This window comes from Podarcis cretensis (genome assembly GCF_951804945.1).
Source record: "Podarcis cretensis genome assembly, chromosome: 10".
NCBI classification, from domain to species: domain Eukaryota; kingdom Metazoa; phylum Chordata; class Lepidosauria; order Squamata; family Lacertidae; genus Podarcis; species Podarcis cretensis.
This window is the reverse complement of record NC_137179.1, coordinates 72,276,682-72,290,888: the sequence shown is the minus strand read 5'-3', so window position 1 is coordinate 72,290,888 and position 14,207 is coordinate 72,276,682. Positions and strand designations below refer to the sequence as shown.

The window sequence follows — 14,207 nt, the reverse complement described above, 5'->3', positions numbered from 1 at the left end:
AAGATCATTCACCATTCCTCAGTGAAAAGCAGTCAAAGAATCCCAGCTTCCCCCAGCAATCAGAAAAACATAGTCCTGTTGCTCTAATATTAGGTTCTCACACCAAATAGCAAAAAGCTCATACCAAGAACTAACTTAGTTGGTCTTTAAGGTGCTACTGGAAGGAATCTTTTTATTTTGTTTTGACCAAATAGCAGTCAGTGATGTTTCTGCCCAAAAGCTAGCAAAGAAGCACTCATCTCCCCTCCCCCCTTTTAAACAGAACGTATGCAATTCATTGGATTATTCATGCCTTATCTTTACTTTGGCAAGCCAGCTTCCACGACTCTGGTTATTATGTCTGCAATAAATAATAAAGTGCCAAATAATTTTAGTATAGGAAGGTGCAATATATGAAATAGCCTCAAGTCTGTAAAGCTGCAAAGATATGCCGACTCTTGGAAACTAATTATGTAGGAAAAACAGTACTTATGTGTTCCACTTCAAAAATGTGAAAGTTGCACTCAAAATGATTATTACAGGCCATTTTTCTGGGGCTGAGAGGTTGGTGCAGGTCTGCTCAGTTTCACGAATTCTATTGTTCCGAGGGAAAAGACCTATTGTTCCACCTCGACACGGCCTCCTGTGCTCTGCAATGACAGGTGGCAGCATTCGAAAGCATTCAGTCCCAACTCCTGCATCATACTTTTCAACCTAGCTGCCAAGCGGCACTTTCATCTGATTTTCTGTTGGAACAGGGCCATTAAAGACAGCATCGGTTCTTTCCACTTATAGATCAGGCAGCCGTTATTACCTGATAATGGGGATGGCGACATGCCAGTCTTCACATGCCAGGATATATACACCCACTTTATAACTTACGCTATTCTTGCGCTTTCTTGTGATAAGCTACACCTGCACTGCATAAGAAACTAACTTCTCGCCCTGCAGTTATATAGGTGTTTACCCAGAAATGCAACAATGCTCAACTCAGCTTACACCCAGGTAAATGTAAACAGGATTACAGCTTTAAAGGTTAGTATTTTATTTTAGTTTATTATCTTTATTACTTTAATGGTGTTTACTTTTTCAACATTTAATACTTCACTTTTCTAATTAGGACCCTCAAGGTAGATTAGACTATCTAGATTAGACTATTAATAAGCCTTCTTCCTGCCAAAACTAGGCATTGAAATATGAGCAAAGCTTTACATAATAAAACACATGTGCTGAATTAATGTCTTCGTTCTCCTCCTCCTCCAACTGAATTGTACTGAAATTGTATTTATCTTACTACTTTATGCTTCCTGTAAGGCCCCTGCTAATTTTGTTACAATAAAAACGCAGTCCAATGCTTTGTTTAATACCATCAGCCACAAAATGTTTTATTCCAAGCCTGATCATGCTGTCTATTACAAACATGTGTCAGAAACAGTTTGCACACTAGATCTGCCACTTTTTAGCTCACCTCTATTTTTCCAAATAAGGGATGTAAAACACACTTAGCATTTCACTTGCATGATTGATGTACAAAATGGCAACCATTTAAAACATACCTGTTTTTATTGTGAGGTACTTTTCATATTTGCAAATCCTCGTTTCTAGGGTTTTCTCATGCTGTCCGAATTAGTGCAACAATCTAGCATACGGCTAGTTGCTGAGGTATAGCGTAGTTACAATCAAACTTCTTTGCAGTCAAATTGCCACTCCTCTTTAACAAGATCATAGTCAACATTTGAGTGTCTAAAAACATTTTAATTCTTAAAACAACTTTTTAATTGAAAGGGGGAGGGGAAGAGTGGCAGACTGTGGAAACAGAGTCATTCTTTACCCCTACACAACTCAAACTGTTCCTTTTTTTTATTAAAATGTATTCTGTGCAAAATTTAGTTCTGTGCAGGCCTGTACCGTACTGGGGTGGGGGTGGGAGAATATAAAACAGGCAATTCCTAAACAACAATCCCAACATCAGACAACATAGAGGAAGAACAATAGATCACAGAACCTAAGTTTTGTACATTATGAACTAGACATAGCATGTTCTTAAAGCTCCAGTAATACATTCCTTGGGGGGTGAAAAACCCAACAATATAACAGAATGCACTTTGGTCATTATTAACATTATTAAAACATTAGTACAGAAATAAATAAAATATAAAATGTTTGTGCTGCTTTATATATAAAAATACCTTATACCACACAAGTATATATTGCAATAATTCTGGAATTGGGAGTTTTGGAAGGTTTCATTATTATTTTCTTCAGATCAACTACATTATTTTCTATTGTCTATACATTCCAATAGACATTTTTTGAAAAATCAAGCACAATGAACACAATATCCAGTTCAGAATATTATATGTATGTTCAGCATGATAGCATTGTCCCTTTTGACATGATGTTTTGAATCACACTTCGTAGCTCAATTTGACGGCTCTATAAAATTTTCAGCTAAGCCTTATTGAAAGGTAAATGGAGAGTTTGTCAACATAGTGAACCAATAGCTGTACAGATGCCCTTACCTTCATCCGGAATCCTGTGTGCTCCAATACATACACTGAGCATGGGGATTATTCATCCACTTAAGGGAGAGGCTGCTTGGTGTAAATCTATATATATTTGTGCGTGTAAAGTTGGCCACTCCACTGAAGAGAATGGGACAATCCCAGAGGTCTCAGGTAGGCACACAGCATCTGAGGCAGCAGCACTTTGCTAGATCACAGTGGCTCGGTTACAGGTGTCATCAGTGTTCAAACTGAGCACTTCCACTTCCTAATTTAAAATTAGTTACTTGATGCTAAAGAGAACACCGGCTAATGTTATCTGTAAAGTGCAGTCCTATATGAAGCCCTAGTGATGTCAGTGGGGCTTATTCCTTGTGGGGGGGGGGATACAGAATTGCAGCCTACGTCTTTTGGAAATTTAATAAAAAAGAGATACGACATGGTCATGATCTGGCATCAGTCCTAAAAGCATCCCGCTGAAATCACTGCAGGCTTCACACTTACCTGGAAGTAAACCCAATGAACATTTCAACTTACTTCTGAGTAAACAGCAAGCTAAGCCAGAGTGTTTAAGTTCAGTGGGATTTACTCCAAAGCACATATGGATAAAATTATAGCCCAATTTTGCAATTCAAGAGGATTAAATTGAATAATCAGTGCTCACTTCTAAACAAGATTAAGACTGAGTTCTGAAAATTACGATTTCAAAAGTTGCTTATCTTACAATTTTTTATATTCCCTGTGTGGTATAAGTCACATATACTACAGTGTACTATGGGAGAGCATTCCTACATAATATCTTGCAAATGTAACACTATTGCACCATAGTCCACCATAATATATTCTATTTAGTATATATAAAGATCACTATTTAAGTAACAATAAAAGTGCACATATTGAGCGGCACAGTCAGAACTGTGCAAACAGCCCAGTGTCTCAAATAAATACTATAGCTAATTTTTATCAAAATATCTTACAGCACAGTAACAGTTTACAGTTATTGCTCCAATAAAAATGTTATCAAAGAGCACTTGTTGACCTGCTATGTAATACCTTAGTAATCTTCAACAATGCTTAAAACTTCAGATCAATATATTTAGGATCCTGGAATCACTTCAGTAAGAAACGTGCTGGCTCTAGCATTTATATATATATCTATATAAAAATGTAGTTAACCTGGCCTACTGCATTGTAAATTACAGTAAATGTCACTTTCTACTGTAACCAACAATATGCTGGTGCTCTGATACTACCCCTGAAAGGAAGGTACAAAATAAAATGTTTAAAACATTTTATAGTACATGTTCAATAAAGTGACTTCAGCATGACATTGATGTAACATGAAATTCTGAAGTATAAAAGCCTAGCATTAGGGCTTCACCTTTAACAACAGATGAAGCATATTTGAGCAATTTAGTGTGACCAGGATCTCAAGTATCTGGATATCCATTTTTTACCCTCTCAATAACCAAAGCATATTAATGTTTCAAAATGAAATACAATGTCAGCTAAAATAAAATTTACAAAAATGAAAAGGTAAAATAAATATTAAGATTGCACAAGACAGTCAGATGTAAACACTTCAACTTTGCAAATGATAATCCATGTAGAGATCGAAACTTCTGAAATAAAGAATCAGCAACTGCTTTGAGGCAGCTTAGTCGATCAGTTCTCTTCTCCAGAGGATTGTGTCCATTTTCCTTTTTTGGGGGGAAAAATGTCAGGATTTGATCTTCCAGAGCTGAAGATTAAAGCAGCAGAAAACATATTTAGAAATAAGATCAACTGCAGGTTTTGGTTTTATGCTGTGCTTAGCTTGTCAATAAGATTGTGTGTGTGTGTGTGTGTGTGTGTGTGTGTGTGTTTATTATGTTTATATACTAGCTTTTCCTCCAAGGAACACAAGGGGGTGTGCACGATTCACCTCTCCCCCATTTGAATTTCACAACAACCCTGTGAGGTAGGTTAGGCTGTGAGACAGTGACTGGTTCAAGGTCACCCAGTGAACTTAATGGCTGAGTGTAGATTCAACCTCTGGTCTTCCAAGTCCTAGTCCAATACTCTAAACACCCACACTGGCTCTCAGTATTTAAGTGATCTGCTAACATGTGGAAGAAAGCTACGGCTAAAAAATGTCAAAAGGTAATCAACCACAAAATACAGTATCTCTCTCTCTCTCTCTCTCTCTCTCACACACACACACACACACACACACACAGAGAGAGAGAGAGAGAGAGAGAGAGAGAGAGATCTTATATTGAGTCAGAGCATTGATCGTCTACTATGATTGGTAGTAGCTCTCTATGTAAGGCAACCTTTTACGCTCTGTGCATCAGATCCTTACCACCATCTGTACTGCAAGTCAAATTTGACACAAATGATGTCATGCTTTGAAGTCCCCAAGTCAGGACTTCAAAGCTCAATCTTAGCACAGCTAATGTGGGGGATTGTCAGCTTTCTCATATACCAGAATCAACCTTCCACCATCCCCGAAGCAAGGCAAGCGGGGCAAAGCAGAGGTTGAAATGAGAGCAGTGGGCTGATGGGAGGGAGAAACCAGCTCTTTTGCCCACTGCTGCTCTTGAAGCACATAGCCAAAGCAAGTTGCCTTCTCCTTCCCTCAAGAAGTGGGGGGAGGGAGAACAGGGTTCCCCACACCTGGTCTAAGTCCTTAAGCTGGTCTTTCCCATCTGTGCTATCCATTTCAGAGGAGGGCAACCAAAATGGTCAAAGGCCTGGAAACGATGCCTTATGAGGAACGGCTAAGGGAGCTGGGCATGTTTAGCCTGGAGAAGAGGAGGTTAAGGGGTGATATGATAGCCATGTTCAAATATATAAAAGGATGTCACATAGAGGAGGGAGAAAGGTTGTTTTCTGCTGCTCCAGAGAAGCGGTCACGGAGCAATGGTTCCAAACTACAAGAAAGAAGATTCCACCTAAACATTAGGAAGAACTTCCTGACAGTAAGAGCTGTTCGACAGTGGAATTTGCTGCCAAGGAGTGTGGTGGAGTCTCCTTCTTTGGAGGTCTTTAAGCAGAGGCTTGACAACCATATGTCAGGAGTGCTCTGATGGTGTTTCCTGCTTGGCAGGGGGTTGGACTTGATGGCCCTTGTGGTCTCTTCCAACTCTATGATTCTATGATTCTGTTTCCTTTCAATGAAGATCGCCTACCTAAAAAGCATGTGCTCTGCCACTGATGAATGCTCCTTCCCTCAACTGTACACAATAGTATGCCATTGTACAAAACTCTGAAGCAACTCATGTCATTATGAACATGGAATGCTCTATTGTAGAGGTTTTTTTGATGGGTTGCCCCAAGGAAAGATTAACTTTAATTAAAAAAAAAAAAATTGAAAATAGGCTGATGCAATGATTCCACAAACCAGCAGAAACAATGACATTTGCTCTTTTTAGCAATTGCTATTTTAGTTAAGTCACTGCACTGTGTGGCTTCATTTTAATATGCCTTGAGCTGCAAATAAATATTCATCGTGCAGTGTACTTAGCAGTGAACCAATGCAGTACCACAAATCATGATGTCATAACAGTATTCCAGGATAATTATTCTGGTTTTCAGGCAAATACACGAATGCAAATATTTAAGAAGTTCCCAAAATGTGTAATATGTTTGCCTGTTTTATATAACACAACTGACTCAAAGAGAAAACCAGTACTATTGATAGGAATGAATCAATTACATTAAACAATGGATTTCTTTTTTTAAAAAAACACCAGCCAAAATTACTAATTAAGGCAGAAATAGTGAAAAACATTTAATACCTTTAGATTAAATCCAAGCAAGTCACTGATAACACCAGAAACAGCAGACAGAATGACAACTTGAGTGATGTTATAAAGCAGAGGATTCATTGTCAATCCATATAACCTGAAGGGGCTGTCCAGTTCCTAGGAATGAGAAATATATTAATAAAATTTATTATTATTATTATTATTATTATTATTATTATTATTATTGCCCTGCCCATCTGGTTGAGTTTCCCCAGCCACTCTGGGCAGCTCCCAATTGAGTGTTAAAAACAATACAGCATTAAATATTAAAAACTTCCCTAAATAGGGCTGCCTTCAGATGTCTTTTAAAAATAAGATAGCTGCTTATTTCCTTGACATCTGATGGGAGGGCATTCCACAGGGCGGGTGCCACTACCGAGAAGGCCCTCTGTTTGGTTCCCTGTAACTTGGCTTCTCGCAGGGAGGGAACCACCAGGAGGCCCTCGGCGTTGGACCTCAGTGGGGTGGGGACACTCATTCAGGTATACAGGACCGAGGTGGTTTAGGGCTTTCAAGGTCAGCACCAACACTTTGAATTGTGCTCGAAAACATACTGGGAGCCAATGCAGATCTCTCAGGACCGGTGCTATGTGGTCCCAGCAGCCGCTCCCAGTCACCAGTCTAGCTGCCGCATTCTGGATTAATTGCAATTTACAAGTGGAGGCCTGTGAATTTTCACTTAGCTGGAGGAGATGCCACATTAGTGGCTTACTAGGTTGATGCTTTAGGAGCAGTAACATCTCCCCCCCTCCACCTCTAAATGCTATAGCTGCAATGACTTTCATAAGACACTGCTGAGACACTTGAAGTCTGGAACCATGGGGCTATGCACATATATGCTAAGCAAGTAAACAACCAGTGCACTGCAAACATAGCTGTATACAATTCAAAAAGAAATTATACATCTGTTTTTAGGGAAAGTGAGAACTACAAATAGGCCTCAAACTAATCACGGACAACAGTATAGCCATATCTTACTAAGCAGCATTTCTTTTTAAGTAAGTATGCTTATATTCCATGTTTATTCTTACCTTGAGTAATTTTGTAGCAAGTTTCAAAACATTGTTCACTAATGTCAGTTCTTCTTTCTTGTTCGGCTTCTTTTCCATTTTCAAGTACAAATTGATCTAACCAAAAATAGGTTGAATTTTATAAAAAGAATTCACTGCCCAATTGCCAGTACACTTCTAAAACTCTGAAGTTTCTTTCTCACTATCAGCTAACTAAAATTTATTTAGAAAATCCGTAACTACACTTGAACGTAAGGTTCCCAGGAAAGCGTATCATCCTTATTGTTTTTAACCAAATGGAAACAAGAAAGCCACAGCCGGCAAAATTGAATAGACCAGTAAAAATATCAGTTAAAACAAGCTACACAATGTGCTGTCAAAGTCAAAAAAATATCAAAGTTGTTGCCAGGCCACCTGCTCTGGGAAGGCATTGAAACCACAGGATGTCACAGCTGAGAAGACCCTGTTGCAGGTCACAACTCACCTAAACTCAAGATAGTAGTGAACCTAGAGGGCTCTCCCTAGAGGGAGATGAACACAGGCTCAGGTTGTAGAAGCTGGTTTGCTTACTTTATAAATTACGTCTTGCTCTGAATGGGTTTAAAGGCTAACTCATCAGCACCTGTATTGCACTACAGCAACCATATTTATGAAAGAGCGCACAAAGTCAAACACAGAATTCCTGGTTTAGTACTTTCATTTACAGCGGCACCTCCAGTTACAAACTTAATTCATTCCAGAGGTCCGTTCTTGAGCCGAAACCGTTCTTAACCTGAGGTGCGCCTGCGCTAATGGGGCCTCCCACTGCTGCCGGCACACGACCTCTGCTTGCATCCCAGGGCAAAGTTTGCAACTAGGAGCTTCTACTCCCGGGTTAGCAGAGCTTGTTACCCGAAGCATTCGTAAGGAGTAACCCGAGGTTCCACTGTACTTTAAAAGCTGATGAAGCAATGGGACCAAGTTTTCCATTTTACAAAATGGTTGTAGGTACTACCACAATATGTATTGTTAGAAACTCAAGTCCATGTGTTATTCAAATAGTCAAACATATCTGAATCTCTGGTGTTCCTCGGCAGCATACTCTGAAGAGTAAATCTGCTGGTTTGTGGACCTGTGTCATGTGAACTGAAAGTACAGTGGTGCCTCGCAAGACGAAGAGCCCTCTAGACGAAAGGGTTTTCCGTTTTTCGAGGCGCTTCGCAAGACGAATTTCCCTATGGGCTTGCTTCGCAAGACGAAAACGTCTTGCGAGTTTCCCCCCTTTCCCCCCCCTTTTTCTAATCCGCTAAGCCGCTAATAGCCACTAAGCGCCGCTAATAGCGCTAATCCGCTAATAGGGATGCTTCGCAAGACGAAAAAAACGCTAGACGAAGAGACTCGCGGAACGGATTATTTTCGTCTTGCAAGGCACCACTGTAATAGGAATATAGTGTAATAACATTATTGTTTATATAGGCTTCAAGTCAACTAATCTTTAAATGCATGAATAAACAACAATAAATAATCTAAAATATCTCATGCCTACTCTATACTAGCAAGACATTTTTCGTTCACTTGTCTTGAAAAGAAACAAGACACAGTGCCAGGCATCACTGCATGTTGAGATGCATTCATCACTCTTACCAAGAGAGTTCTCACCTGTTCAGTAAGTAATATTGAGGTATTGCTGTATTTTTTACTTGTTTCAGACCCAAGTGTAACAAATCTTAAAAGAAAGAGAGTTAATGAAATGCACCATATCACTAGTTCCCAATTGTAATGGCAATCAAGGAAGATCTCATGTACATGAAGTAGCTGAAAGGGAAAATAAATAAAACACACTCAAGGTAGGAAACACATTCAAATTTATATAGACTTCACAGAGAATCAAGTTATCATACAATGTAGATACTTTTACAATGGAGTTAAAGACTAAGGGTACAATGCATAGTTTCTTTTGTGTAAGTCTCGCTGAATTCAATGGAGATGTGTAAAATTACAACACTGTCTATGGCAACCTCCATTTGTTTCAGTGTGTTTGCAGAGGAGAACCTGATGCACTGTTCACTCAGGTTAAACAGAGCTAATTAAATATCATCTGATTGGTCTTCATTGGTCTTAGAACTGTACTGTTCGTGCAGGCATGTCTGTGTACAGTGGTGCCTTGCAAGACGAAATTAATCCGTTCCGTGAGGCTCTTTGTATAGCGGTTTTTTCGTCTTGCGAAGCAAGCCCATTGACAGCTTAGCGGATTAGCGCTATTAGCGGTTTAGCGGCTTTTAGCGGATCAGCTGATAAGCGGCTTAGGGCTTAGGAAAAGGGGGGAAGGGGAAAAAACCCGCAGGAACTCGCAAGACATTTTCGTCTTGCGAAGCAAGCCCATAGGGAAATTTGTTTTGCGAAGCGCCTCCAAAACGGAAAACCCTTTCGTCTAGCGGGTTTTCCGTCTTGCGAGGCATTCGTCTTACGGGGCACCACTGTACCAGGGTGTGCAGCTGCTCTGCGCTTCCTGAGTCAAATCACAAATCAACAAAGCAGCTGGAATCAGATCAGGGCCCGCACAAAGCCTGGTTTTGTTTTTCTCTATTCTCTACATCCTTATACCTTTCAATATACAATTTATCTATTTTTCTGAACTCTAGTTCCATGGGTTTTGCAAGAAGCAAGGCTGTCTAAATGGTGGCTTTGAAGCACTGGAGGATTTTTTGGTTAAGGCAAAGCAGCAGAGAATTATTATTTTAGTTCGAAGATTATTTGAACTTTAAAAAAAATTGCCCTATGCTGCTTGTGGAAAAAATCCTCCTGAATTCTTCAGCATGCCACAGGGAGTGATCAGGGTGGATTCACCTTGTAATGCAGTAGTGGGGAATCTCTGGCTTGGGCGTCTAATTAGTTCAAGCAGTAATCCTAATTTGGCCATGTCCCTTTGAAAGCATACTATCAGTTGTAAACAGGGGCTCTCTCTCAGCATCCATCAGCTTATTGGCACTGAGAGGAGTTCCTTTGAAAATGCAGCACCAGTCACTTGATGGGTGCTGAAAGGGAGACCCTAGGAAGTTGTCAACTAACACCATAATGAACTGACGCCACCAGTCAGTCACATCTTATATTAAGGTAAGAAAGAGTAAAAGACAACCCCCCACCACCGCTACTCAAAAATATGAAACTAGTATAGATTTTGGAGTTTTAGTTAATACAGTGGTGCCCCGCAAGACGAATGCCTCGCAGGACGGAAAACTCGCAAGACGAAAGAGTTTTCCGTTTTGGAGGCGCTTCGCAAAACGAATTTCCTATGGGCTTGCTTCGCAAGAGGAAAATGTCTTGCGAGTTCCTGCGGGGTTTTTTTCCCCTTTCCCCTCCCTTTTTCTAAGCCGCTAAGCTGCTTATCCGCTTATCCGCTAAGCCGATAAGCCGCTAAAAGCCGCTAAAAGCGCTAATCCACTAAACTGTCAATGGGCTTGCTTCGCAAGACGAAAAAACCGCTAGACGAAGAGAATCGCGGAACGGATTCTTTTCGTCTTGCGAGGCACCACTGTAAAGCTATTTGCTGTAATATGGATTAGGGAGGGAAATGAATATTTCTCTCCTTTGCTCACCAAAGCCCCTGGACCTATTTGTGTGCAAATTAGCAGGCTTAATCCACTTTGGAGAGCTCCTGTGCCTGAAGATTTAATCTGCTTCTGCCAAAAAGGGGAGAAATATAGCAGTTTTTAGTTCCCCCTAAGTGCAAATGTGGAACACAGAGCTTTGGTTGGGCTCATAATCCAATCACAGAAAGATTGGAACAGATCAGTTGTTGTTTTATTAACTACAGATATACAAAGCAAACAGTTGAACAACGTTCAGGCGTCCTGCAAATCTTTAGGTCCACGCACGCACACAGAGTGTGCACACATATTTTCTGGTTAGATAAGTTTTTTTATTAAGTAAATTGGTTCTTTCCTTACCTGTGCACAGCAGATAAATACAGCCGAAATAGTCAACAAAAAAGCAGATGAGACTATTACATCAACTGACCGTTGAGGACCTCGACGCTGAAAATAAAAGGGAAACTTAATAATTCTCTGGAGGGATTAACCATAGAAACCTGGTAAATGGGGTGACATGTCTATAGACTGATCATGCAATTAAATGACATTTTAAATGCAATATATCAAATACTTGCTTCCTATGGTTTAAAGGAGTATGGTGTTAAGCATGCTTATTAATAATGACAAGGGAGAAATAGTGGCTGGAAGAAAATTGTTCTAATAAGACAACTTTGTGCCATGAAATGAAATTGTCTTGATCACAGGAGTCTGAATTTCAGCTGCATCACCACAATCTCTTGAAAAGCCATTCCCCAATTACCATGTGCTACAATCCACCTCCTACAAGTAATGCACAGGGGGGGAAACATGAAAATATATCTGCTATCATTCTAACAAGTCACCTACAGTAATGCAATGCATACAATACTCTCTGAAAGTTAAGCAGCATACAAACAGGACATAGAAAAAACACTATTTCTAAGACTAGGGACAGCAGGACTGAAGAGAAATTAGCTTACTGTAGGATTTCCTGCCTTGTGTGTGGGGTGTAGACATAAGAAATATCAGTTGCTTAGAAAGACAGTATGACCAAGTCTTGAGAACCCCGAACAAAAGTTCTCGAATTAGAGGATGAAAGTGCAGAGCTGGTTTATTAAGAAGCTGAACCACTGATATTCTGCAACTTTTATTGAGGGACAATGAACTGCTATGTCATGGGTAGGCAACCTAAGGCCCAATCGCCTTCTCAATCTGGCCCGCGGGCAGTCCAGGAATCAGAGTATTTTTACATGAGTAGAATGTGTCTTTTTATTTAAAATGCATCTCTGGGTTATTTGTGGGACATAGGAATTCGTTCTTTCCCCCCAAAAAATATAGTCTGGCCCACCACATGGTCTGAGGGACGGGTGGATCAGCCCACAGCTGAAAAAGGTTGCTGACCCCTGTGCTATGCTAACCTGGAATGGTAGGACTCATCAGCTTTAGGTTTCACTGCTAAGTGCAAAGAGTATTTCCCCCACACATGGAAGAGGGAGACACTATTCTTGAAATGTAAAGTATGTGCTCCAATGCTCCAGAGAGCAACCAAACTGAACCCGAAGGGGGGGAAACAAAAACAACACAGAGTGTGGGGAGGGGGGAGAGAAAATTCAACACAGTATGGGCAAGGGTCTTGTAACATTCAGCATCAGAGCAGCATTTAACAGATGCCTGTGACACTAACGCAGAAACATTCTCTACACTGCTGGAAATGTAATGGTGACATATGAGGACTAAAATAACACAATTTCCCAGAAGCATCTGTCAGAAGTGTTATTAATAGCTACATTTTTAGTCCTGTGCTTTTTAAAGTCCATCAAGAAAACAACCTTCCTTTTTATTTCTTCCTTAACTAAGGCAAAGAGTCAGCCAATTTATAAAACAAAAGGCATTGCCCTAAGGTTTCTTCTTTATAAATGAGGCTTCTTTCCACAATATTTTAGACTACAAAAATGAAATTATTATGCCAAACTGTGTTGTTTTAAAACCACTCTGCCCAACCAGAATCAAGAAACTTAGCCTTATAAAAATGTGACCTGCTAAATCTAAGACTAGCAGAAGATCTCAGTTGCTCACCTCTTGATTTTCACAATGAGAAATACTTACCTGTACGACAAAGCTCAGGAGAAATGCAAAAATTCAGAAGAGGGCAATGCTCAGTACTAAGTACTGTCAGTATAACACACATCTGGTTTAAAAGCACATATGGCAAACAAAAAATAAGGGCCAACAAACCTTTAGATAGGAGCGGAGGGAAAGCCACATTTTAATATTCTGCACCTTCTTTAGTCGAAAGTGAGGAACCTCAGACTTCCGTGCCCTTCTTGCAGATGTTAGGTGGCCAAAGAGTTTGGCAAAAAGTAGCCTCTGTAAGCGATAAGTTACGTTTAGTGAATTAAGAACTGAAATGTATTTGGAATACCAATACAGATTTTTAAACCATTGTAAAGACGTTGTAGCTTTAGATACTTTACATACTGTCCATACTTTAATATTGTGGTCAAATTAAAGTTGGAAATTTCCATTTCCATACTTTATATATTAATTCTCAGGTATAAATCATAAATAATAGGAAAATAATAATTTTTATTTTCCTTTTAATTCTATTTTATTTTCCTTTTAATTTTTAATTCTATAATTTTTTTGAAGAAGAGGTTGCAAATCTTAAAATAGTAAGATAATAAATATCTAAAACTGTGTTCTATATCAAAAACATATATGCCAAAAAGCAAAACATAATAATACATTGCAGTTTCTTTCTTCATGTAAATGAGGAGTTTGCTGCAAATGCCCTTACCTGTTTGTAGGTTCTCTCAGCCACACATAATAAAAAGAAGAATATCCATACAAGGGAAACACGAACTATGAAGCATACTATAACCATGGAAAGAACCATTATGTCTCCATTTGACCCAAATGCAATCGTATAAAGTTCAGCAGCAGAATGTGTAGTTAAGTGCTCCAGATCCTTAGCTTGGGAAATTCGAAATACAAACGGTGTTAAACCCAGGATTAGAGAGACAACATTTCCAAAAATCTGATATCCTATTCCTGGTACATAGCTGTTTACCTAAAGATGAGAGAAATATATATTTTTAAAACTCAACACAACAACAACAACTTCTTATTTATACCGCGCCATCTAAATACTATAAACAACAAAACCCCACCAGTATAATATAAAGTAGCATGTTAAGAAATGCTGTTTAGTGATTGTTTGCAAAATACGCTTAAAATATGTAATATACCAGAACAATTTTCAAGTTTGTTAAGACAGAGTTCAAAGGTCAATATAAAAAGGACAATTCCTAGGGCCTATACATATAGGTGATGAAGGGCCAAAGGATCAAAAATGATAACAAGTTGCATTCTAAG

At 39.4% G+C, this 14,207-nt stretch overlaps 1 protein-coding gene across 8 annotated transcripts in view; it reads right to left on the bottom strand.

The window, feature by feature from the left end:
- Positions 1–1,334: 1,334 nt before the first annotated feature.
- PHTF2 (putative homeodomain transcription factor 2) overlaps positions 1,335–14,207 on the bottom strand; it is a 67,428-nt gene continuing 54,555 nt past the window's right edge. For all 8 annotated transcript variants that reach the window (XM_079993645.1, XM_079993644.1, XM_079993646.1 and 5 more), the window contains 7 exons: positions 13,630–13,902; positions 13,068–13,199; positions 11,211–11,297; positions 8,923–9,078; positions 7,306–7,401; positions 6,266–6,391; positions 1,335–4,224 (listed from right to left, as the gene is read on the bottom strand). In XM_079993645.1, coding sequence (XP_079849771.1) covers positions 4,204–4,224; positions 6,266–6,391; positions 7,306–7,401; positions 8,923–9,078; positions 11,211–11,297; positions 13,068–13,199; positions 13,630–13,902 — 891 coding nt within the window. In that variant the 3' untranslated portion in view covers positions 1,335–4,203. The remainder of the gene's footprint in view (positions 4,225–6,265; positions 6,392–7,305; positions 7,402–8,922; positions 9,079–11,210; positions 11,298–13,067; positions 13,200–13,629; positions 13,903–14,207) is intronic.